The sequence below is a fragment of the Coregonus clupeaformis genome, chromosome 35, assembly GCF_020615455.1.
Source record: "Coregonus clupeaformis isolate EN_2021a chromosome 35, ASM2061545v1, whole genome shotgun sequence".
Lineage (NCBI taxonomy): Eukaryota > Metazoa > Chordata > Actinopteri > Salmoniformes > Salmonidae > Coregonus > Coregonus clupeaformis.
In genome coordinates this window covers 17,333,243-17,360,507 of record NC_059226.1, presented here as the reverse complement: position 1 = coordinate 17,360,507, position 27,265 = coordinate 17,333,243, and the positions used below count along the sequence as shown (strand labels likewise).

At 43.6% G+C, this 27,265-nt stretch overlaps 1 protein-coding gene across 1 annotated transcript; it reads left to right on the top strand.

Moving 5' to 3' along the window:
• The first annotated feature begins 333 nt into the window (after positions 1-333).
• On the top strand, positions 334-24,232 carry LOC123482605 (F-box/LRR-repeat protein 20). Its single transcript, XM_045210883.1, has 15 exons — positions 334-618; positions 4,620-4,681; positions 12,962-13,016; positions 13,129-13,203; positions 13,438-13,532; positions 13,678-13,746; positions 13,864-13,959; positions 14,382-14,508; positions 14,989-15,063; positions 15,926-16,056; positions 16,371-16,431; positions 16,524-16,568; positions 16,837-16,893; positions 19,675-19,887; positions 20,035-24,232. Exons 1-15 carry the CDS (start codon positions 577-579, stop codon positions 20,140-20,142), a joined length of 1,311 nt encoding a protein of 436 aa, XP_045066818.1. The 5' UTR covers positions 334-576; the 3' UTR covers positions 20,143-24,232.
• Positions 24,233-27,265: the final 3,033 nt, after the last annotated feature.

The window sequence follows — 27,265 nt, the reverse complement described above, 5'->3', positions numbered from 1 at the left end:
GACAACTGGACAGCACAATAGCCTATACAGTGGGACTCCCAATAAACTGCTCTTGCATAGTGGCCTCCTTTATATCACAGTTATTTCAGGTTAATGTTTTGATATCCAATAGCCTAATGATGTAGGCTGGGCCTAGGCTAAAGGGAGAAATAGGCTAGGCCTAATTCTATAGAATTCTAAATAATGGCAGAATATTGCCCTGGGGAAAAATGCATGTAGGCTACACTTCGTCCAGGGTTATTACCAAATGTAATTATTTGTGTCCATAATGAAGAAGGCTAATGCTAAAAGCAGTGTTCACAGATAAAGGGGGAACGGAGGAGGGGAGGGCGAACTAGTGAGCGGAGATATAAGAGTTCGGGTTGTTAGCTGGGGCAGTTGTCGAGAGGTAGGCTATTGCAATTGTGATACAAACCGAAAAAACTATGAAATCCGCCTTCGCAGCTGCCGAAACAACGGTAGCATGGTAGCTTTTGAAGGGAGTTTGCAAGACGAGCGCCGATATCTATACGTTACTGCAATTGTAACACCGAATTACTTATCCCCCTGATCGAGTCGGGTAAACCACCGTCCGAGATGGGGAAGGAGGTTAATGGTGTTTCGCGGAGCCGGTTTGAGGTGAGTTTATAATATATGCGATTGATAGATGACATAATTATTTTTGATTGGTGTTATGGTGTTTGTTAAAATGCGTCCATGGTTGCGCACCGTTGCAGTTTCCGCAGTCAATGTTTGGATTAGGGCAAACGTTGTTTTCAAGTAACGACAACATCTTGATTTCTTCAATAGCCTACCAGAATTTGCCATTATTAAATGGGATTATAGTTTCACATGTTGTGTTTTATAAAGCATTCATAGGTTTCAAGGCTGATTAAAATTGTGGAGCCTATCCGAGCTTTCTCTTTGTGCCGTCAAAACAAAGACAATGGCATAAAGACAGACTTTTAGGCTTCACACTGATACGAAGCTCTATATCTTCCTTCATTTTATAAACAGAAAATGTGATATAATATTCGGGCCTACTCCATCCTACTGTGGCTGAGTTATTTCACAGAGTTGGAGAATTGGATTGTTGTCTTTGCTCAGCTAGGGTTCTGTGTGTAGGCTCATGGCCGCTGTGGGTTGATTCTGCTACATATGGGCCATTCGCTCCGCCACGACTCGGCTATTCCACCACCACACTCCAAATATCAACAGCAAATACAACATGATCTATCTGTTTTTCAAATCATACAGGCTGTGATTTCCCTATAGATGTTTACGTTGACAGAAGCCCCATGTTGTTTGTTATGCAAGCGATCGTTATTCAACGTTGTGGCAAAGTTTTCGTCGCTTTATACACAGCGATAAAGAATGCACCAAATGTGAAATATGGCTTTGGATAAATGCAGTCTCATTAACAAATGCCGTCCGTGTGTGTTCACGCCGTGACATTGGCCTGTCTACCCTGAGCACTCGGTGTTGTTTAATCCTCAACTAGGCGGCGTGGGATTTGTGTGGTTTTATTTATTTTTAACGGTGCAACAGCTGACGACTCATAAGATTCAGGCCGTACCTTCTGGCCTGACGGGTTGACAGCTGCCGCAGATACGTGATCTGTAGTTTATTAGCCAATAACAATGGACTTCAACGGTTTGGAGAGTAGAATTGAAATTGTGTTGCATTTATAGGCAGGCCTATTCTTAGTCACCCCCCTGTTTTTTTATGGATCAACATATTGCATATTGTCAAGTGGCCTAGTGTTGATGATTGAAACGATACAGTTTGATGTGCCCTCTATCTTGCGTTGTGTGTATTTAGTTTCCAAAGGGATGAGGTAGGGGTGTTGTCCTCAGCAATCCTTACAGTGTGAATCAATCAGTGAGCTCAGCTCATGTAGTGTAACTAAGGCAAGGCAACACATATCTCTTAAGTCTTGAGCATTTCAAACAGTTTTTCATAGACCAGAGCCTAAAATGTTATAAGAGAATTCTAAATTCTAACCCATTGACTTTGAGTTTTGTTTTGTATTCTGAACATTGTATTTCAACGTTTTTTTAGACCACACCATCAGTTATTTAACTAATAGAAAGTCATTGATATCTAGAGATATTCTTGATATGATTTCATATTCAACTAGTAGAGAAAATAGTGAACAATTAGTACAGTTTACTTTTTCCATATCATGATGGTAAATTATCCAAAATGAGTTATTTAAAAAATGTCTAAATAGTATGAGTATGATTGGAGATTCAAACATGTTTTAGCCTTATTTCAAACCATCTGATATACAATAGGATATATCACATGGAAGAGTATTTCTCACCATTCAAGAAAAGGTACTCTGTAATAATATGTGACATAACATACTCAAATCATAAGGGCAGTTCCATGGTAACAGAATTGCGTTGAGTCTGATTTTCACTTAAAATGTATGCCAAACAAAAACCATTGATTTCAAAGTTTAACAAACCATACAACTCTATGCACAAGGACTACCTTTGAAAACAATTTACACTGAACATTTTACAAAAACACATTTACTGGAAGAACTGTGCAGATGCAAAGTTTGGTAACAGAAGTTCGGTAAAATCACAGTGTCAACATTTTCCAGAAACTCAAAACATCTGCTCCGAATTAAGATTCAACGATGTCTGCAGACAGAATGGGGTGTCAGCTATGACATGACACATTGACTTAGAAAAAATCTCTTTTGATTATTAAACTACAGCAAGTGAAGTGGATTTACACCCGGTAATGGAATTGCAGTAACAGAATTTCATCATGGGTCCCTGATCTGTACTACACAGAAATGCATAGTTATGGATATGAATGTCATTCCCTTCGTGGTTATGTATCCTAAATAGGTATACAAACGTATAAATATTTAATATCCTCCTCTGCATATTTGGGTATTATTCTACACACTGGCTATTATTTTAATGAGCTCTGCCCCCAAACAAGACCAAATTTGGTTGGTCCAGACCAAATCAAAACCAATCATAGACCTCATGTTTCACAAGTTTGTACAACAAAGTACAGTACAACACAATATAACTCAGTAAAGGACAGAACCGTAGAGTTCAGTATAGTTTACAATTTTAGCCAATTCAATTGCAGAAATTCAGTTACCAATTATAATTATTTTAGATAACATTTTTTTATTAGTATTTTTGTGTGTTGTTGTTGGAAATTCCGTTACTGATTTGGACATTTGGGGGTTTAATCACTTAATAATTAATAAACAAAATGTATATCAGTAAAAACACTAACTTATTAATAGGTCTACCTTTTGCTTGTTACTTCTTAAAGATATGTGGGTTTTTGGTAAAGGAATTAAGGCACAAGGCAATGTTTCTTAAACTTAGACAAGGCCATTTCTTTATATACAAAACTAAACATGTTGATATTAGTTGGCAGGGGTCTTTATTTACTTCCGCATTATTGTTTTGATGTATTTTTAATACCTTTAAGACTTTTTCTGGTAGATATTTTCTAAGACCCCTTTTCCATCTGTTTGACCAGAAATCAAAGCCTTTGCTTATTCTGAAATGTTTAGGATGGAAAATGGTTGAAAAATGTGTATATGCCTTAATTTCTCAACAATATAGACTCTTAGCTTTCATTTGACTCCCAATTTGACATGCTCCTGTGAACTTCACATGTTGGTGCTCATGGGTCCTTTTTAAATGGAAATGACCAATAACTACTGTAGACCTGCAAACAACCATATAAAGTTACACCACAAAGGAAAAACATTGTAGCCTACGTGCCCCAGACCATGTGCATTTGGAAATGGCCGTGGATTATTTGACCTGTTGAGTAGTTCTCTGAAAGGCAAGCTGTCAGAGTGAATTTGCCCCAAATCCAAAAGCCTGTCCTTTCCTGCTCCCTCGGAGTGTGAAAGTAAACAGGGATCGTAGGAGAGGCTTAATGTACTATTGACCCAGTGTGTCCACTGAATTTGTATAATAAGTTAACAGAAAATAAATCATAGGTTCACATTCAAAATGTACATACAGTGCATTCGGAAAGTATTCAGACCCCTTGACTTTTTCCACATTTTGTTACGTTACAGCCTTATTCTAAAATTTATTAAATTGTTTTTTTCCCCCCTCATCAATCTATAATAATAATAATAATAATAATAATAATAATATGCCATTTAGCAGACGCTTTTATCCAAAGCGACTTACAGTCATGCGTGCATACATTTTTGTGTATGGGTGGTCCCGGGGATCGAACCCACTACCCTGGCGTTACAAGCGCCGTGCTCTACACACAATACCCCGTAATGACAAAGCAAAAACAGGTTTTTATAAATTTTTGCAAAGAAGAAAACAATGAGATGATCAGACCGGATCGAAGGAAGCAAGAGACATCTCACACCGGGTTTGATTAGGAGACAGAAAATGTCTCCCTTCCTCTCGATCTCTCTTCATCCCACTCACTCTATCACCCCCTTTCTCCTGTCAAGCTTTGCCATTGAACCTATCTCGACTGATGAGACAGTGATTGTTTATCATTGGTTATGTGCTAAAGCTGTGGAGCAGAGAGAATAGAGGAAGTCCTAGCTGGTCCTGCTGTGAGTGACAGAGCCAGAGGAAGTTAACACGCTCTTCTTCATCTCTTCCTCACAGATGTTCTCAAACAGCGATGAGGCCGTCATCAATAAGAAGCTGCCCAAGGAGCTGTTGCTACGGTGAGTTGGGCTTTTCAATGACTGGGCTGGATGCAGACACAGAATATGGCATGCCACATGCTCAACACCATCAAATATCTTAACCTGCCCAAAACACAGCTGTGTACACTCTGATCCACCTGCTCTTTCCCTTTTCCACACAACACAGCCACTGACAATTAGGGAGTTTACATCATGACACTTGAGTGGTCACCTTAGAAACTAAGGGTCACTATACTGAGGCTTTAGTGGCTTGGTCAACATCCCCAACCAACTGCCATATGCCACTCCCTTCATGCTCCCCATCCCACTTCCCCAATTTCTCCTCCCCCAATGCTAAAACTGTAAATAAACACAGATGGTCTGGGCTATAAAACATTCAAATCGATTAAGCATAAAAAAAAAGTCAAAAGCCCCTGAGCAAACAGAAAATGGAGGCCATAACTCAAGCCTGGGTCTCGCCAGCAGAACGGGGGCCACAGACTGAGCTCTGATTTACTAGGGCTTTTGGGTTAGGGGCAGGCTGGCCAAGGCCAATTGCAACAGTATACTCACCCTACATCACACTGGGTTGCAGAGTGCAATGTGTTACATATGAATCCATCACACATACATACATACATACATACATACAGTGGGGGGAAAAAAGTATTTAGTCAGCCACCAATTGTGCAAGTTCTCCCACTTAAAAAGATGAGAGAGGTCTGTAATTTTCATCATAGGTACACCTCAACTATGACAGACAAATTGAGATTTTTTTTCTCCAGGAAATCACATTGTAGGATTTTTAATGAATTTATTTACAAATTATGGTGGAAAATAAGTATTTGGTCACCTACAAACAAGCAAGATTTCTGGCTCTCACAGACCTGTACATTCTTCTTTAAGAGGCTCCTCTGTCCTCCACTCGTTACCTGTATTAATGGCACCTGTTTGAACTTGTTATCAGTATAAAAGACACCTGTCCACAACCTCAAACAGTCACACTCCAAACTCCACTATGGCCAAGACCAAAGAGCTGTCAAAGGACACCGAAAACAAAATTGTAGACCTGCACCAGGCTAGGAAGACTGAATCTGCAATAGGTAAGCAGCTTGGGAGCAATTATTAGGAAATGGAAGACATACAAGACCACTGATAATCTCCCTCGATCTGGGGCTCCACGCAAGATCTCACCCCGTGGGGTCAAAATGATCACAAGAACGGTGAGCAAAAATCCCAGAACCACACGGGGGGACCTAGTGAATGACCTGCAGAGAGCTGGGACCAAAGTAACAAAGCCTACCATCAGTAACACACTACGCCGCCAGGGACTCAAATCCTGCAGTGCCAGACGTGTCCCCCTGCTTAAGCCAGTACATGTCCAGGCCCGTCTGAAGTTTGCTAGAGTGCATTTGGATGATCCAGAAGAGGATTGGGAGAATGTCATATGGTCAGATGAAACCAAAATAGAACTTTTTGGTAAAAACTCAACTCGTCGTGTTTGGAGGACAAAGAATGCTGAGTTGCATCCAAAGAACACCATACCTACTGTGAAGCATGGGGGTGGAAACATCATGCTTTGGGGCTGTTTTTCTGCAAAGGGACCAGGACGACTGATCCGTGTAAAGGAAAGAATGAATGGGGCCATGTATCGTGAGATTTTGAGTGAAAACCTCCTTCCATCAGCAAGGGCATTGAAGATGAAACGTGGCTGGGTCTTTCAGCATGACAATGATCGCAAACACACCGCCCGGGCAACGAAGGAGTGGCTTCGTAAGAAGCATTTCAAGGTCCTGGAGTGGCCTAGCCAGTCTCCAGATCTCAACCCCATAGAAAATCTTTGGAGGGAGTTAAAAGTCTGTGTTGCCCAGCGACAGCCCCAAAACATCACTGCTCTAGAGGAGATCTGCATGGAGGAATGGGCTAAAACACCAGCAACAGTGTGTGAAAACCTTGTGAAGACTTACAGAAAATGTTTGACCTGTGTCATTGCCAACAAAGGGTATATAACAAAGTATTGAGAAACTTTTGTTATTGACCAAATACTTATTTTCCACCATAATTTGCAAATAAATTCATTAAAAATCCTACAATGTGATTTTCAGGATTTTTTTTTCTCATTTTGTCTGTCATAGTTGACGTGTACCTATGATAAAAATTACAGGCCTCTCTCATCTTTTTAAGTGGGAGAACTTGCACAATTGGTGGCTGACTAAATACTTTTTTCCCCCACTGTACCTATTCTTGAAGGGCATAGACAGCAAGGCAGTATTCACACCCCTTGACTTCCTCCACCTTTTGTTGTGTTACAGTCTGAATTTAAAATGGATGAAATTGTGATTTTTATTTTGTCACTGGCCTATACACAATACCCATAATGTCCAAGGGGAATTGTTTTTTGAAGGAAGGAAACTGCTCAGGAATTTTACCATGAGGCCGGTGGTGACTTTAAAACAGTTACAGGGTTTTTAATGGCTGTGATAGAAGAACACTGAGGATGGATCAACAGCATTGTAGTTACTCCACAATACTAATCTAATTGATAGTGAAAAGAAGGAAGCCTGTACAGAATACAAATATTCCAAAACATTAAACATGTATCCCGTTTGCAACAAAGGACTAAAGTAATATTGCAAAAAATGTGGCAAAGCAATTAACTTTTTGTCCTGAATACAAAGTGTTATATTTGGGGCCAATACATTACTAAGTACCACTCCATATTTTCAAGCATAGTGGTGGTGCATCATGTTATGGGTATGCTTGTAATTCTTAAGGACTGTGGAGTTCTTCAGGATTAAAAAGAAACGGAATGAAGCTAAGTACAGGGGAAAAAAATCCTAGATGAATTCACCTTTCAGCAGGACAATAACCTAAAACTCAAGGCCAAATCTACACTGGAGTTGCTTACCAAAAAGACACTGAATGTTCCTGAGTGGCTGAGTTACAGTTTGACTTACAGTGAGGGGAAAAAGTATTTGATACCCTGCTGATTTTGTATGTTTGCCCACTGACAAAGAAATGCTCAGTCTATAATTTTAATGGTAGGTTTATTTGAACAGTGAGAGACAGAATAACAACAAAAAAATCCAGAAAAACGCATGTCAAAAATGTTAGAAATTGATTTGCATTTTAATGAGGGAAATAAGTATTTGACCCCCTCTCAATCAGAAAGATTTCTGGCTCCCAGGTGTCTTTTTATACAGGTAACGAGCTGAGATTAGGAGCACACTCTTAAAGGGAGTGCTCCTAATCTGTTTGTTACCTGTATAAAAGACACCTGTCCACAGAAGCAATCAATCAATCAGATTCCAAACTCTCCACCATGGCCAAGACCAAAGAGCTCTCCAAGGATGTCAGGGACAAGATTGTAGACCTACACAAGGCTGGAATGGGCTACAAGACCATCGCCAAGCAGCTTGGTGAGAAGGTGACAACAGTTGGTGAGATTATTTGCAAATGGAAGAAACACAAAATGACTGTCAATCTCCCTCTGCCTGGGGCTCCATGCAAGATCTCACCTCGTGGAGTTGCAATGTTCATGAGAACGGTGAGGAATCAGCCCAGAACTACACGGGAGGATCTTGTCAATGATCTCAAGGCAGCTGGGACCATAGTCACCAACAAAACAATTGGTAACACACTACGCCGTGAAGGACTGAAATCCTGCAGCGCCCGCAAGGTCCCCCTGCTCAAGAAAGCACATATACAGGGCCGTCTGAAGTTTGCCAATGAACATCTGAATGATTCAGAGGAGAACTGGGTGAAAGTGTTGTGGTCAGATGAGACCAAAATCGAGCTCTTTGGCATCAACTCAACTTGCTGTGTTTGGAGGAGGAGGAGTGCTGCCTATGACCCCAAGAACACCCTCCCCACCGTCAAACATGGAGGTGGAAACATTATGCTTTGGGGGTGTTTTTCTGCTAAGGGGACAGGACAACTTCACTGCATCAAAGGGACGATGGACGGGGCCATGTACCGTCAAATCTTGGGTGAGAACCTCCTTCCCTCAGCCAGGGCATTGAAAATGGGTCGTGGATGGGTATTCCAGCATGACAATGACCCAAAATACACGGCCAAGGCAACAAAGGAGTGGCTCAAGAAGAAGCACATTAAGGTCCTGGAGTGGCCTAGCCAGTCTCCAGACCTTAATCCCATAGAAAATCTGTGGAGGGTGCTGAAGGTTCAAGTTGCCAAACATCAGCCTCGAAACCTTAATGACTTGGAGAAGATCTGTAAAGAGGAGTGGAACAAAATCCCTCCTGAGATGTGTGCAAACCTGGTGGCCAACTACAAGAAACGTCTGACCTCTGTGATTGCAAACAAGGGTTTTGCCACCAAGTACTAAGTCATGTTTTGCAGAGGGGTCAAATACTTATTTCCCTCATTAAAATGTGAATCAATTTATAACATTTTTAACATGCGTTTTTCTGGATTTTTTAGTTGTTGTTCTGTCTCTCACTGTTCAAATAAACCTACCATTTAAAATTATAGACTGATCATGTCTTTATCAGTGGGCAAACGTACAAAATCAGCAGGGGATCAAATACTTTTTTCCCTCAGGTGCTACTACAAAGTATTGACTCAGGGGTGTGAATACTTATGTAAATTAGTTATGCTTTTTTTGTATATATTCATTTTGAATTCAGGCAGTAACACAACAATGTGGAAAGAGTCAAGGGGTATGAATGCTTTCTGAAGACTCTCTCTCTCTCTCTCTCTCTCTCTCTCTCTCTCTCTCTCTCTCTCTCTCTCTCTCTCTCTCTCTCTCTCTCTCTCTCTCTCTCTCTCTCTCTCTCTCTCTCTCTCTCTCTCTCTCTCTCTCTTATATTCTTATATATATATTACAGTCCCAGTCAAAAGTTTGGACACACCTACTCATTCAAGGTTTTTTTTTATTTGTACTATTTTTTACATTGTACAATAATAGTGAAGACATCAAAACTATGAAATAACACATTGAATCATGTAGTAAGCAAAAAAGTGTTAAATGAATGAATTTATTTGAGATTCTTCAAATAGCCACCCTTTGCCTTGATGACAGCTTTGCACACGCTTGGCATTCTCTCAACCAGCTTCATGAGGTAGTCACCTGGAATGCATTTCAATTAACTAGTGTGCCTTCTTCAAAGTTAATTTGTGGAATTTCTTTCCTTAATGCGTTTGAGCCAATCAGTTGTGTTGTGACAAGGTAGGGGCGGTATACAGAAGATAGCCCTATCTGGTAAAAAAACAAGTCCATATTATGGCAAGAACGGCTCAAATAAGCAAAGAGAAACGACAGCCCATCATTACTTTAAGACATGAAGGTCAGTCAATACGGAACATTTCAAGAACTTTGAACGTTTCTTCAAGTGCAGTCGCAAAAACCATCAAGCGCTATGATGAAACTGGCTCTCATGAGGACCACCGCAGGAATGGAAGACACAGAGTTACCTCTGCTGCAGAGGATACGTTCATTAGAGTTACCAACCTCAGGAATTGCAGCCCAAATAAATGCTTCAGAGTTCAAGTCACAGACACATCTCAACATCAACTGTTCAGTGGGGACTGTGTGAATCAGGCCTTCATGGTCGAATTGCTGCAAAGAAACCAATACTAAAGGACACCAATAAGAAGAAGAGACCTGCTTGGGCCAAGAAACACGAGCAATGGACATTAGACTGGTGGAAATGTGTCCTTTTGGTTTGGAGTCCAAATGTGAGATTTTTGGTTCCAACCGCTGTGTCTTTTTGAGACGCAGAGTAGGTGAACGGATGATTTCTGCATGTGTGGTTCCCACCGTGAAGCATGGAGGTGTGATGGTGTGGGGGTGCTTTGCTGGTGACACTGTCTGTGATTTATTTAGAATTCAAGGCACACTTAACCAGCATGGCTACCACAGCATTCTGCAGCGGTACACCATCCCATCTGGTTTGCGCTTAGTGGAACTATAATTTGTTTTTCAACAGGACAATGACCCAACACACCTGTAAACCAAGAAGGAGAGTGATAGAGTGCTGCATCAGATGACCTGGCCTCCACAATCACCTGACCTCAACCCAATTGAGATGGTTTGGGATGAGTTTGACCGCGGAGTGAAGGAAAAGCAGCCAACAAGTGCTCAGCATATGTGGGAACTCCTTCAAGACTGTTGGAAAAGCATTCCAGGTGAAGCTGGTTGAGAGAATGCCAAGAGTGCAAAGCTGTCATCAAGGCAAAGGGTGGCTACTTTGAAGAATCAAAAATATATTTTGATTTGTTTAACACATTGTTTTGGTTACTACATGTGTTATTTCATAGAAAATAGTAAAAATAAAGAGAAACCCTTGAATGGTGTGTCCAAACTTTTGACTGGTACTTTGTATATACGTACACACACACACACACAAAAGTATGTGGACCCACCTTCAAATTAGTGGATTCGGCTATTTCAGTCACACCTGTTGCTGACAGGTGTATAAAATCGAGCACACAGCCATGCAATCTCCATAGGCATTGGCAGTAGAATAGCCTTATTGAAGAGCTCAGTGACTTTCAATGTGGCACCGTCATAGGATGCCACCTTTCCAACAAGTCAGTTTGTGAAATTTCTGCCCTGGTCAACTATAAGTGCTGTTATTGTGAAGTGGAAACGTCTAGGAGCAATAATGGCTCAGCCACGAAGCGGTAGCCACACAAACTCACAGAACGGAACCGCCGAGTGCTGAAGCGCGTAGTGCGTAAAAAATTGTCTGTCCTCGGTTGCAACACTCACTACAGAGTTCCAAAATGCATTTGGATGCAACGTCAGTACAATAACTGTTCGTCTGGAGCTTCATGAAATGGGTTACCATGGCCGAGCAGCCTCACACAAGCCTAAGCTCACCATGCGTAATGCCAGGCGTCGGCTGGAGTGGTGTAAAGCTCGCCTCCATTGTACTCTGGAGCAGTGGAAACACGTTCTCTGGCGTGATGAATCACACTTCACCATCTGGCAGTCTGACGGCCGAATCTGGGTTTTCAGATGCCAGGAGAACGTTACCTGCTCGAATGCATAGTGCCAACTGTAAAGTTTGGTGGAAGAGGAATAATGGTCTGGGGCTGTTTTTCATGGTTCGGGCTAGGCCCCTAACTTCCAGTGAAGGGAAATCTTAACGCTACAGCATACAATGACATTCTAGACGATTCTGTGCTTCCAACTTTGTGGCAACAGTTTGGGGAAGGCCCTTTCCTCTTTCAGCATGACAATGCCCCCGTGCGCAAAGCGAGGTCCATACAGAAATGGTTTGTCGAGATCGGTGTGGAAGAACTTGACTGGCCTGCACAGAGCCCTCACTAATGCTCTTGTGGCTTAATGGAAGCGAGTCCCGGCAGCAATCTTCCAACATTTAGTGGAAAGCCTTCCCAGAAGAGTAGAGGTTGTCATAGCAGCAAAGGGGGGACCAACTCCATATTGATGCCCATGATTTTGGAATGAGATGTTCGACGAGCAGGTGTCCACATACTTTTGGTCATGTAGTGTATGTGTGTGTTTATTTTTTTTGTTACACACACACAGAGTATACCGAACATTAGAAACACCTTCCTAATATTGAGTTGCACCCCCCCCTTTTGCACTCGGAACAGCTTCAATTCGTCGGGGCATGGACTCTACAAGGTGTCGAAGGCGTTCCACAGCCATGCTGGCCCATGTTGACTCCAGTGCTTCCCACAGTTGTCAAGTTGGCTGGATATCCTTTTGGGTGGTGGACTATTCTTGATACACATGGGAAACTGTTGAGCGTGAAAAACCCAGCAGCGTTGCAGTTCTCGACACAAACCAGTGGCTCCTACTACCATACTCCGTTCAAAGAAACTTAAATTTTTTGTCTTACCCATTCACCCTCTGAATGGCACACATACACAATAAATGTCTCAAGGCTTAAAAATCCTTCTTTAACCTGTCTCCTCCGCTTCATCTACACTGATTTGAAGTGGATTTAACAAGCGACATGAATAAGGGATCGTAGCTTTCACCTGGTCAGTGTACAGTATGTCATGGAAAGAGCAGGTGTTCTTAATGTGTGTGTGTAATGCCCCACCACACAATCTTTCTGCAAAAGTAAACTATTTATCTATCCTTCAAACACAATAACCATAATAGAGTGAACATAAATTCTCACACACACACACAATAACACAATCATAACAGTGTCGTATGCAGTGTATGCTCATCAAAACACATACTGGCATACATAGCAGAGTTCTGTATGTAATTATATGGGTAGAACAGGGATTCTGGGCAGAGCCTTGTATACATAGAGGGCTCTGGTTCTGATTCTGGGTACCAGGGGTTCTGAACCATCCCTGTCTGTGTTCCAGAATCTTCTCCTTTCTGGATGTGGTGACACTCTGTCGCTGTGCCCAGGTCTCACGGGTGAGTTTGTGTTTTTGAAGTGTGTATTTGGTTCAGTGTGAGTGTGTACAATTGTGTGTTGGACAGAATAGTGAAACCAGTGAAGTTGACCTTGTGCCGCTCTCTCCCTCAGTCGTGGAATGTGCTCGCCCTGGACGGCAGTAATTGGCAGAGGATCGACCTTTTCGACTTTCAGAGAGATATTGAGGTCAGGAAGTCTTCCATATCCCTTATTCTCTTATCCTCTCCATCTCCTCCTCACCTCCCATTGATTTATCCATTTTTTTGTCTGTCTTGCCATCTTTTATGGAAACAAAGTGGACATTCATGACTTTAACCTTTTTGACCTTATAAACTTGCATGTATGCGAAAGAGAAGATGATCTGGGGATGAATCTATGTTTTATGAGAGGCGTTTGTTTGTTTGTGTGCGTGTGTTGCAGGGGCGAGTGGTGGAGAACATCTCAAAACGGTGTGGGGGATTCCTGAGGAAGCTGAGTCTGAGGGGCTGTCTGGGGGTCGGGGACAGCGCTCTGAGGTGAGGACTGATTGGGAATCTGGCGTAGACTGGGTGCTCTGGGCACTGAGAAAGGAGGGTGAGGGGAGGAGATTTATGTGGGAGCTGGAGGGCAAGTACACACACTCCAGTGCAAATATGTCTGTTCTGGTTTGTTTTTCAACAGAACCTTCTCCCAGAACTGCAGGAATATTGAGCTGCTTAGTTTGAATGGCTGCACCAAGATTACTGACAGGTATTTGCAGACATTTATGCCTTATGCTTGTTTGCCTAGTATAATTCTGTTATGCTAATGTATTAAGTGTTACATTATTATATCTTTAAGCCTCTTGTATCTTTCTCTCCCATGCAGCACATGTAATAGCCTCAGTAAGTTCTGTCCCAAGCTCAAGCACTTGGACCTCGCCTCCTGTACCTCAATCACCAACCTGTCACTCAAAGCACTTAGGTGAGTGGGGCTTCATGGTCTCTCTGTCTCCCTCTCTCTTGCACACACACTCATACTGTCAGCATTCCTGGAAAAACCTTGTCACTCACCTTTTGGTGATTTGATTATGAAGTAGTCGTCCCCCTTCATGTTCTGTGACAGTTTGTTGACGCTAGGACTAATATAAGCCATTCAAAATGTCCTATGACTTTTTTGCGATACAAGGTTTTTCCAGGGCTCCGACAATAGTCACTCTCACACACACACACCAGGGAGTCTCCTCAGCAGGAGCAGATGGTTGCATCTGTTTTACAAGTGTAGGGTGAACAGGTAATTTAGCGATTCAGGGGATGTGCATAAATATGGCACACACATTTGTTGTTGTTTTGCTGGCTTTTTATCTAATATCTGTGTCGTGGTCTGACCCATTTCTTCCCCTGCAGTGAGGGCTGTCCTCTGTTAGAGCAGCTCAACATCTCGTGGTGTGACCAGGTGACTAAGGATGGCATCCAGGCCTTGGTACGATGCTGCCCTGGACTCAAAGGCCTTTTCCTCAAGGGCTGCACACAGGTAAGGCCAGGGCCAGGGCAGGGCAACAAAAGGGTCAGCTGGAGATGGGACCAGGCTAAAGTTAAATTGGACCATTAAAAAGCGTAAGGTCGCTACCTCAGTCTAAGCAAGGTGCATGAACAGACTGGATATGTGAGAGGTATTCAGACACCCTTGGAGGTGAAATAAACAAATGGATTGTGTAAGTTTAGTATTGTAGCCAGGAGGATGAGGCGTAGACTGAAGGGCTGACTGAGGGGAGAGGGGCTTAGCTAGTCTAGATATGGGACCAGGGCTAATGTTTGTATTGCAAGCAGTGTGATGGGGATGGTAGATCCAAACTGCAGGTAGGACATTTAGTTGCTGAAGGGGGTTAGCTAGCTAGCTCATTGGTGGGGTTACCTTGGTGCACTGCTAATGGGATTTCAAATGACACCCTCTCTCTCTCTCACTCCCTCTCTGTCTCCTATCTGCTTCTTTCCATCTCCACCTATTAACTAGTTGGAGGATGAAGCACTGAAGCACATTGGGGCACACTGTCCAGAGCTGGTCACTCTCAACTTGCAGACGTGTTCGGTAAGCAAGCACCTCTTTCACAGTGTTTGTGTCACATAACAGCAAAACCTGCTGGTCACAGCTCCAAAATAGTGAGTGTCTTGCTTGATATTTCAGCACCCATCATGTTTGGGGCTGAATGTTTTGTTGTGGTGGGTTGGGGGCTTGTAACTCCTGAATAGGTTTGTCATTGAGAAATGATGAATCTCTAATAGCTGTTGTGGGGTTGTGGCCATCCATATGGTAGGTAAATGGGTCATGTCCTGTCTCTCCTGTGCTGTCTTTTTTTTTTTTTGTGGATGAGGGGAATTTCTGGTGTACAAGGCTGCTCAGTCAGTCTGCCCTGCAGTAGAGGGGCTGGTGTGGACTGAGGCCTACCCTGCCATCTAACCTACATGCCTAATAGCGTGTGAAATCCACCCAGACAACACATTTGTTTCTCTGGCATCCTCTTTATCTGTGTCTCCAAATTCCCTTCCTGCTGTGTCTACACCCCAAATGCCTCTCACCCTCCCTCCCTCCCTGTTTCCTTCCTTGTCTCCCTTTCACTTTGTCTCACCTTTCAGCAGCTTCCTCATCTTTTGCCAGACTCGCCTCTTTTTGTCATCCTGTTCTCTCTCTCTTTTTACACCCGTGCTTTCTCTGTTTGGCTCCCCCTCGCAACTTTCTGCAATCTTGTAAGATAAGAACTATAGAGGGAAAAGAGATTAAAATATATCACAAAAACCAAGATATGATTCTCATTCCCCATTCTGAGGAGGTGGATATTCATAGCCTACGGCATTAGTTATGATAATTTTATGTTAATTTTGATAATGGTTCTAAAGCTGTTTGATGCCGTGGAAGTTCTGCTAGTGACCCGTGTCCGTTTCCCTCTGAGCAGCAGATCACAGACGAAGGTCTCATTACTATATGCCGGGGCTGTCACCATCTGCAGTCCCTGTGTGTCTCAGGTTGTGCCAACATCACAGACGCCATCCTCCACGCCCTGGGACTGAACTGCCCCCGCCTCAGGTTGGTACTCCCCCTGCTCCTAGTCCTCCTCCTCACCCCAGACCCCTGCTCCAACCCCTCCACACTGGTCTCAGGTACCCCCCCCGCCTCATCCAACCCACATCCACGCTACCCCCACCCATCCCTGCTTCTAACCCCTGTTCACTCCAAATAACACCAGAAACTCCATACAACTACTCATACAGGGGTACCCTTTAAGACTCAGATACACCCCTCTCTCCTTTCTGGTTAGTACCCATCTTGTATTTCCTCAGACACGTCAATACGTAACACAGTTCCCCCGACCCATAACAGTATGTCCTGTCTCCTTTCAGAATATTAGAGGTGGCTCGCTGCTCTCAGCTCACAGATGTGGGCTTCACTACGCTAGCAAGGGTGAGTGTGGAAGCTGACGCAGGTTACACACACACATCTCTGACATATAAATTATGTGTTGTCTTACTCTTTTCATTTTTTTCCCCTGGCAGAATTGTCATGAGCTGGAAAAGATGGACCTGGAAGAGTGTGTGCAGGTGAGCTAGCCTGTGCAGTGCGCACGTTCACACACACACTCACATACACTGTAGCACCATCTACCAGAAGGATAGCTTAGTGGTTAAGAGCGTTGTGCCAGTAACCGAAAGGTCGCTGGTTCTAATCCCCGAGCCGACTAGGTGAAAAATCTGTCGGTGCCCTTGAGCAAGGCACTTAACCCTAATTGCTCATGTAAGTCGCTCTGGATAAGAGCGTCTGCTAAATGAAGACAAAAATAAAGATACGTTTGTTTCTGTCTCTCCCCAGATCACGGACGGCACACTTATCCAGTTGTCCATCCACTGCCCTCGTCTGCAAGTTCTGGTGAGCCCTAGCTAATGGCTTCTATCCTAAGAGCTTGTCTCAAACTTGCTTTGTTCAATCTAAGGAACGTCTTTCAATTCTATGAAATACATTTTTTTTGTTTTCACCTTTATTTAACCAGGTAAGCCAGTTGAGAACAAGTTCTCATTTACAACTGCGACCTGGCCAAGATAAAGCAAAGCAGTGCGATAAAAACAACAACACAGAGTTACATATGGGGTAAACAAAACATAAAGTCAAAAATACAACAGAAAATACATATACAGTGTGTGCGAATATAGTAAGTTATGGAGGTAAGGCAATAAATAGGCCATAGTGCAAAATAGTTACAATTTAGTATTAACACTGGAATGATAGATGTGCAAAAGATGATGTGCAAATAGAGATACTGGGGTGCAAATTAGCAAAATAAATAACAATATGGGGATGAGGTAGTTGGGTGGGTTAATTTCAGATGGGCTGTGTACAGGTGCAGTGATCAGTAAGCTGCTCTGACAAATGACGCTTAAAGTTAGTGAGGGAGATAAGAGTCTCCAGCTTCAGAGATTTTTGCAGTTTGTTCCAGTCATTGGCAGCAGAGAACTGGAAGGAATGGCGGCCAAAGGAGGTGTTGGCTTTGGGGATGACCAGTGAGAGATACCTGCTGGAGCGCAGACTACGGGTGGGTGTTGCTATGGTGACCAGTGAGCTAAGATAAGATGGGGATTTGCCTAGCAGTGATTTATAGATGACCTGGAGCCAGTGGGTTTGGCGACGAATATGTAGTGAGGGCCAGCCAACAAGAGCGTACAGGTCACAATGGTGGGTAGTATATGGGGCTTTGGTGACAAAACGGATGGCACTGTGATAGACTACATCCAATTTGCTGAGTAGAGTGTTGGAGGCTATTTTGTAAATGACATCGCCGAAGTCAAGGATCGGTAGGATAGTCAGTTTTACGAGGGCATGTTTGGCAGCATGAGGCTTTGTTGCGAAATAGGAAGCAGATTCTAGATCTAACTTTTGATTGGAGATGCTTAATGTGAGTCTGGAAGGAGAGTTTACAGTCTAACCAGACACCTAGGTATTTGTAGTTGTCCACATACTCTAGGTCGAGAGTAGTGATTGTAGTCGGGTGGGCGGGTGCAAGCAGCGTTCGGTTAAAGAGCATGCATTTAGTTTTACTAGTGTTTAAGAGCAGTTGGAGGCTACAGAAGGAGTGTTGTATGGCGTTGAAGCTCATTTGGAGGTTTGTTAACAGTGTCCAATGAAGGGCCAGATGTATACAAAATGGTGTCGTCCGCATAGAGGTTGATCCGAGCGTCACCAGCAGCAAGAGCGACATCATTGATATACACAGAGAATAGAGTCGGCCCGAGAATTGAACCCTGTGGCACCCCCATAGAGACGGCCAGAGGTCCAGACAACAGGCCCTCCGATTTGACACATTGAACTCTATCTGAGAAGTAGTTGGTGAACCAGGCGAGGCAGTCATTAGAGAAACCAAGGCTATTTAGTCTGCAAATAAGAATGCGGTGGTTGACAGAGTCGAAAGCCTTGGCCAGGTCGATGAAGACGGCTGCGCAGTACTGTCTTTTATCGATCGCGGTTATAATATCGTTTAGGAGCTTGAGTGTGGCTGAGGTGCACCCATGACCAGCTCGGAAACCGGATTGCATAGCGGAGAAGATACGGTGGGATTCGAAATGGTCGGTGATCTGTTTGTTAACTTGGCTTTCAAATACTTTCTAAAGGCAGGGCAGGATGGATATAGGTCTGTAACAGTTTGGATCTAGAGTGTCACCCCCTTTGAAGAGGGGGATGACCGCGGCAGCTTTCCAATCTCTGGGGATCTCGGACGTTACGAAAGAGAGGTTGAACAGGCTAGTAATAGGGGTTGCGACAATTTCGCCAGTTAATTTGAGAAAGAAAGGGTCCAGATTGTCTAGCCCAGCTGATTTGTAGTGGTCCAGATTTTTCAGCTCTTTCAGAACATCAGCTGTCTGAATTTGTGTGAAGGAGAAGCGGGGGGGCAAGTTGCAGCGGAGGGTGCAGAGCTGGTGGCCGGGGTAGTGGTAGCCAGGTGGAAAGCATGGCCAGCCGTAGCAAAATGCTTGTTGAAATTCTCGATTATTGTAGATTTATCGGTGGTGACAGTGTTTCCTTTTCCAGTGTTCCCTTTCCATGGACTTTACAGTGCCCCAAAATGTTTTGGAGTTAGTGGTACAGGATGCACATTTCTGTTTGAAAAAGCTAGCCTTTGCTTTCCTAACTGATTGTGTATATTGGTTCCTGACTTCCCTGAAAAGTTGCATATCGCGGGGGCTGTTCGATGCTAATGCAGTACGCCACAGGATGTTTTTGTGCTGGTCAAGGGCAGTCAAGTCTGAGGAGAACCAGGGGCTATATCTGTTCTTAGTTCTGCATTTTTTGAATGGGACATACTTATTTAAGATTGAGAGGAAAGCACTTTTTTAAAGAACAACCAGGCGTCCTCTACTGACGGAATTAGGTCAATATCCATCCAGGATACCCGGGCCAGGTCAATTAGAAAGGCCTGCTCGCTGAAGTGTTTTTTAGGGAGCGTTTGACAGTGATGAGGGGTGGTCGTTTGACCGCGGACCCATTTACGAACGCAGGCAATAAGGCAGTGATCGCTGAGATCACTGAAGAACAACTTGTTTCCTAGATAATCCACACTCTCATAGTGTAATACCAAAAGAAACCCAGTGTGTGTCGGGTGACAGTACAGTGTTGCTGTTCTAAACTGTGCCCTTGTTGTTGTTGTGGTCTCTCTCTCAGAGCCTATCTCACTGTGAGCTGATTACTGACGATGGCATCAGACATCTGGGCAGCGGGCCCTGTGCCCATGACCGGCTGGAGGTGATCGAGCTGGACAACTGCCCCCTGATCACGGACGCCTCGCTGGAGCACCTGAAGAGCTGCCACAGCCTGGACCGCATCGAGCTCTACGACTGCCAGCAGATCACCCGCGCAGGCATCAAGAGACTAAGGGTAGGCACTGGTGGTATAGCATACATGGCTGCTTATGAGTTGTGCACGGACACCCAGACTCACATAGATTACAGTAGATGAATTAACATTTCTTAGATGCATTACACCAACACTTATCTTTTTATCTCTTTCTGTCCTCCTCTCCAGACCCATCTGCCTAACATCAAAGTGCACGCGTATTTCGCCCCCGTCACCCCACCCCCCTCGGTCGGGGGGAGTCGCCAGAGATTCTGTCGCTGCTGTATCCTGCTATGATGTGAAGACCACGCCCCTGTCCCCCACAGCCCAACTTCTGACCCGAACACCCCTGGCCCTGCTGCCCCTCCACCCAACCTAGCTCGGCATGGTCCGATCTGGCCTCAAGGTATACATGCTGGTGTGTGTCCCCGATTGGCACCGCAGAGAGAGGGAGAGAGCCCAACCACCACAGGGTCTGGGAAGAACCTTCCCAACGACATTCTCAAACCCACTCACAACAGCCTTTGTCAAACACACACATCACCACAGATGAACGTCAGCACATTCCCTGCTGTCCCCGGGCCCATGTTCTAAAGACAGCCCAGCATTACAGGGAGGATTACATAATAGAACCACTGCTGTTCACAGATTAGGCTCCTGATATACTGTATGGACTACATGTAGCTAGGGCTCACTTCATACAAGGTTCCCTAAGGACTACTATGACCTTTTACTGAAGTATCAGAAAGATAGGTTTGGATAAGAAACTCACATCCAATGTGTGTCTGTGGGCGCTGGGCAGATAACCAGAAACATGGCTAGAGCTACTATGAGGATATTGGTTTGGTAGAAATGTCCTCAGAATCTTTAAACGACTGACAAGCTACCTCTAGACAAAACTGCACTTCAATGTGAGTAGCTCTTTGTTAGCCTCTGATTCCAGACTGCCCACTCCAAACCTATAGCTAGGCCTGTTTTTTTTTTTTTTTTACTAAAGACCCGTTTCCATTGGCACTTTGAAGTCAACCCAGGTTGGGCTGGCCTTGGTGGGCTAGCTGAAATTGCATTTCCACTGCCTCCAAAAATAATAAATGATGTCATGTTGCTAGGTAGCCAATATGTGACTGCAGCTGGCTTCGCTAATGTTGCTAACTAGCAAGATGTTGAATAATTTAATTCACCCTCACCATGCTGTAACCAGCTGTAACTAACGTTACCACATACTCCTGTCAGTGCTAGCCATACTCAGAGCCATGTATTTAGATCGCTAACTAGCTGAACGGTTAGCGTCGTCGTTAGTATAACTGGCTAGCTAGTTTAATTCCTACCTTGCTTGCCATTACATTGGCTATTGGCTGCTAGCTAGCTAACCAATCAAACCAGACGACCGGTTTGATATGATGTAGCTGCGCTGGCTCGAATTTGAGAATTCCATTCGAACCAACTCGAATTTGCCCCGAATTTTAAGAGCCAGTGGAAAAGGGGCTTAATTGAACAGAGTCCTGGTGTCTTCTACAGCCATTAAACTGCCTACCAATCCCCCCCACACACACATAGTGTAGATACAGTGGGTAGTAGTTATTCTCTAGACTCAAGGTAGCTACAGCTTAGTTCAGGCCTGCTAAGGGATATGCTGAGTTTATCCAGCAAAATTACTTTTTAAAGAGTTATATGACTCACCTAATAGTTTACTGCCACATGACTACACACTGGTGCACACACACACAGCTCAATGCCCGTTTCCCCTTCCCCTCTCTCTGTTACAACCAGAAGCTTCATTGTACAAAACAAAAAAGAGAAAGACAAATATTTTTCTAAAAAGGACACCAATTGAGACTTACATGTGGGGACTTGAGAAGATGCCAAATGTTGCATGTAACAATTCTAGTTTTTTTTTAAATCTAAATGTAATATATGTAAGTACTGTGGAAATCCAGCACCATGGTGTGAAGGAGAGATTTACGTCAATGGGTCTCACACTATGAACTATGTTAAGCCATACACATACTGTACACACACAGGTGTGTGTGTGTATGTGTGTGAGAGAATGTTCCGGGGCTATGGGGAGTAGTTTGGACAGTGAACTAGCACCGGTTTTGGATCTTGGAGACATAATAAATCAGGCCACTGCAAGCTAGTCTTGTCAACAACAACAAAATATAGAATAGAGACACAAACACATCAAATTAAAAAGATTGACGTCACTGTGTGAGTTTGTGATACCAGGAGGACGGAAAGGAAAAAGCCAACCGAAAACAAGGTATCTTAATTTTCATTTTGTTGCTTTTGAGTTTTTTTTCTCCATTGGTGATGAGCATTCTTGATGAATGCGAGCTGGTGAACCACACACGGGTAGAAGAAGATGCACAGTGTTGGAGTGCCAGGCTGCTAGCAGGCACCATGATCTGGTCAGTGACAGTGATACCCCTTCAACTCCCATGAGGCCTTGCAGAGGAAAGGGTGACAGTAGAGTTGACCCAGCCTCCAGCGCAACACCCCCCCTCTTTCTGCATGGGACCAGTGACATGGGAGGAGGAGGGGCCGCTGGGATTGGATAGATGCGGTCACTAAACAAGGAAGTAGTTTAGAATCTTGACCTGGAGTGAGCTGAGCGCACAACACTGGCCTGCTGAGAGACATGTTGGAGTGCAGGGGTATGTGTCCCAAACCGCCACTACTACCACCTTACCAAAATACTTTGGCCCCTGCTCATGAGTATCAAAGCCTTTCATCTGGATCCTTCCTCCTCTCCCACACTTTAACCTTCTCTGTTTTCTGTCTCTCCTCTTCTGTTCTCTCTGTTCTGTTTTTTCTTTTTATAGTTTAGTCTTTTTTTAGCCTTTTTCTGTTCAAGTTGGTGACTTCTACAGCTCGTTCTCACCCCTCCCCTCTCTCTTTTCCGTTTGGTGTGTTTTGGGTTGGGGCTGTTTTTGTTTTGCATTCAGTCATGAGTTCAGTGTTTTCCCCCGTTAAGTTTGAGCCCTCTTGCAGTCCTTGGTTTTGGTCTTATGCAGTTTGTGTTCTTTTAAGAGTTCTTGTTACCTAATGTCCAGAGTGTAGCCTTTGTACAGGAGGAAGGGTTGGAGCCAGTGCAATTTGTAATAGAAGTTAATGATGAGTCGGTAAGGATGAACCGGTGTTGCTTGTATGTATAATGGATGTTATACAACATATTGAATGTGTTTCCATGAAGGCGTTGTCTGGGAACGGGGGGGGTTAGGGCCTAGGTTGTGTGTTGATGTAGCAGAAACAGATTCCTCTCCTGATGTGCTTTTCCTTTACTTGTTATGCCTTGGTTTGGGGATCCCCTAAAACCATGATGCAAACTGCTGCCCAGCCCACTATAGAAAACAAAAAAACAAACAGTTGGTACGCCCAATAGGAATTTTTTAATGTTCTCTAAAACTACATCTTTCAAACCAACCAGGCAAAACATTTAATGATGATTATTTTCTATTTTGTGATTTGTCAGTCGGAGTGGGAGGGGGATAATGCAAGCTGAGATTAATCCAGTCTAATCTGTTTTGTTTGAATGTGGGTTTATGGGGGATTAGAGAACATCCAGGAGCCAAGATGACAGAGATGCATAATGTACTCTCATACTACTCACCCTCTGGCTGGGTGCAACTGTACTCCCACTGCTCCGTACAGTCTGGAGTTACTAGAGGGAGAGGGAAAGTCATGGTGACGCCTGGATCCATAACACCTGTTTGCCCTCTTCACACATAGTTGCTGAGTCACAGGCACCACTTATACACGCTTAGTCATACACAGACGCACTGAGACTGAGACACACACGGTATGCACTGACCATTTGCACTGCCATGGACCTCTCTGAATCATAACTCAGTTCAGAGCGAAGGTATGCAGAGTAGACATGCATGCCTACACATACACACTATTGACAGCACAGACAACAGGCAAATTCAGCCTCAAGCGGTTCCTTTAGAATTTATATATATTCAAACACACGAGAACATGTCCATACCGGGTTGTCTCATAAACGACACAAACTACCCTGTAGAATGTCAAGACTAAACACATGAAGAACAATTTATAGCGCTTCATCCCTCTGATTTTCCAGCAGTTTACATGGAAGATAACAGATTACTGTATTCTGGATCAGTCCATTTTCATGCCCACTCAGTCCCTATGACTAGACTGTGTGTTGGAGGGGGTGGTGGGAGGACGGCTGGCTGCATGAACAAGATGGTGGATCTAAAGTGTGTTCTTGGTAGTTTGACACCTGGGGATTACTTTATTGTTTTTGACAATGACTGTAGTTCATCTAAATTAATGTAAATCTTTCCCTTTTTTTTTTTTTTTTTTTTTTTACAATTAACTGATTATAAATGAATATGTATGTATGAATAAATATATAACTATATTATTAAGATCTGCCTGTTATTTCTGTAATTGCAGTATGTTTAAGTGTTAATTTGTTTCGCTCTGAAGTTTTTCCTGACCTTACTAGGAAACACTCTTGGCTCCAGGTATAGGCTATTTGTAGGGAGCAGAATTTTTCCTGATCAGGTCATGTATTCTCCACTATATCATAGTAGTCCTAAATGTTTTCCTATTACTGTATTTAATGCATATTGTCCCAACCTTAGTGCAACACTAGAGGGCAGCAATAAGCTTCTTTCCAAAATATGGCTGTGGAGACATCCAAATCTGAGTACTGTGCTGGGTTGGAAGAAGCAGACTGGAACTATGTTAAGACTAGTTAAATGCTCTTTTACTTAATTGATCCACTTTGTAGCAACACTTAACTCAAACATGTATGTAACCCAAGTATCCATACTAGTGGTGTGTGGGTATCAGATGTCAGTGATGAAATCACACATGAATGAACAGGATCATTCTGTCTGCCCCATTGGGAGTAACCACACTGCTACCCCTCCTACAGTGCCATGACGGCCAGCGACTTAGCTTGTGATGTTGTTGGGATCATAGTGCCACATGGGGGCCATTTTGGCTCCAGTTGTCCCCCTGCTGCTGGAGATATTGTGTTCCTCCTTCCCTCTGGCATGGTGGCTTGTTTTTGCCTCCTATCTTATCACTGGGGGGACCTTATTTTTAGCTGGCTTACAGACACCTGGGGTATCAGTCTGCGAGTGCACAGCAGAGCAGGGAGATTGAAAATCTTATGAATGTTCAATGAGGGTGTATTGTTTTCTCCACACAAAGCAATTGACTAATAAGAATGCTGTGTTCTATGGCTAAGTTTGTAGTCACGACTCACACTCAGCAAAGTGGTCACGCTTACACTTGTGCCACTCAGCATAATGACATCATACACACACTTAAGAGACTAATGTGGCATATGCTTAAATATGACGCATGTTGCAGCAGACAAACATACCTCCCCTAAACACACATGCAGGAGAACAAACTGCAGCCCCGGTGTTCTATTAGGTAGCATGTTCCTTTGCTCTCTGTGTCTGCACAATCCGCCACACAGCTGGCACTTGGTGCTGACGCGCTGGAGAAAACTAGGAATAATTCATTGGAATATGATTGCTGGGGTAACACAATAATGTCACTCTCCTTGGCTTCCTTTACTTCTCTCTCGCTCTCCCTCTCCTCCTCTCCCTCTCCCCCTCTCCTCCATGAAATGGCTTCTGACAGCTTAGCTCAAACTTTGATGAAGGGCTTAGGTGGAATAATGGAACGCATACATGCATAGAAATACTGTAATCATGCAGAAGTGTAGCTCTCTCTGATGTTGTGGCAGACTAACATACACACACACACACACACACACACACACAGGCTCTCCATCACTCTTCCACGTTCACCTATGTGAAAGTAGAAGAGATTGTCTGTGAGTCCACAGTTGAACAAATGACCAAAACGCCCAAACCTTTACATATTCCCTCCTCCTCTCATCTCCCTTTTCTCTTATGTTTCTCTTGCCTCCATCTCTATTTTCCCATGTTACTTGTTTTTGTCCTTATTCCGTTCTCTCTCTGTCTCCATCTGAATTCCCTACTGCTGGGGACGGGTGCAGTATTGCTAATTGGGATGGCCACTGTGTGTAATGATCAATCAGTGGAAAACCACAGATGAATGTGATGGGTTCAAAGACTAAGGAAATTGTTTGCAATCACAGCCACCATCCATAGCCCCCCTTTATAACCATCACACTGTCAGTATCACGTGACCCATGATGAATGGCCACTGCCTGCTGGTTAGGCATCAGAGGCACATCTGTATAAGAGATTAGGAGCTCACCTTTATAAGGCAGCCTTACAGATAGGGTCTGTGACTAAGGCAGCCTTGCAGATAGGGTCTGTGACTATAAGGCAGCCTTGCAGATAGTGTCTGTGACTGTGCCCGCTGTGTTTTTATAGGACGGTGAGAAAATGAAGGGGAGATGGGCTGTGCTACATTTACTGTATCTGCTAAATGGAAGATGCTGTAACAAATATAGCATGTAGGGGTTCGTTTTATAAGCACAGGTAACCTTGGAGCGGAGCATAGGGGTTAAAGAAAGGAGAGGACAGAAACCTGGAAGAGAACAGAGAAGATCATTAGTCGAAGATGCTTTCCCTCGTTCTTGCTCTTTCTCTCTTTATTCCCTTTCTCGAACTCTGTCCTCCTACTTCCTACCTCTCTTTTAGATATGCTCATGTAGATACTTACACACAGACAGTGGAAAATGGGCCAACCCCTCCCACATGGGTCATCTTTCTGGGGAAAAATCTATTAATAAAAATTGAAGCTATTCTCGGATTAGATTCCTAAGTGTCCTGTTTAAAACATTACACTGACTGCTCAGATTTTTTTTTTCCTCCTCTGGGTCATTCAGATGTTTTTTCATATGTAGCCTAAGTATAAACAGACCGCATTATCAGTAGGATACCTGGTGAGACAGCTTCATTCTCTGTATTCATTCCAAGACAAGTGCACTAGTCAACGTGCAATGATTGAAACTGTTTTCGAATAATCTATTACACTTCAGGCAAGATGTCATCACATCAGTTTGGAAAACCTGGCCCCCTACCCTATCCATTTCATAATAGACAGGTATGACATCTACATGTACCCTTTGGTACGTGCTCTAATGTGTAATAAGGTACAGTATATTATTTCGAAGTGATTCATCATGCTGATTCATGCGCTGTTCAGTGCACACACACACACACACAGAGAGAGAGTCTGATCTTGTTTGACTTGTGCTCGATGACACATAAAGAAGGGCACGTATAGGCTGGCTACCTATATTGATGACTAACACCTAGAAACAAGACATGGTGGTGTAGGTGGAAACAAAAATCCTGGAGATTATTTTCAAAAGTGTTAATTTATTTTTTCACCACTACACTGACCATTTGTTCTAAAATCACATAATTCCTAATGTAATCATTATGCAAAATATATCTTTCTTTCAACCATATCGTCTTAGGCATGTGAG

What these genes read in the sequence shown, in the direction of transcription:
- LOC123482605 (XM_045210883.1), top strand. Translation starts at nt 577, where the DNA reads ATGGGGAAGGAGGTTAATGGTGTTTCGCGGAGCCGGTTTGAG. An exon ending in CCCAAGGAGCTGTTGCTACG is followed by an intron (nt 4,682 to 12,961) that starts GTGAGTTGGGCT and finishes TCTGTGTTCCAG; the next exon opens with AATCTTCTCCTTTCTGGATG. An exon ending in GTCGGGGACAGCGCTCTGAG is followed by an intron (nt 13,533 to 13,677) that starts GTGAGGACTGAT and finishes GTTTTTCAACAG; the next exon opens with AACCTTCTCCCAGAACTGCA.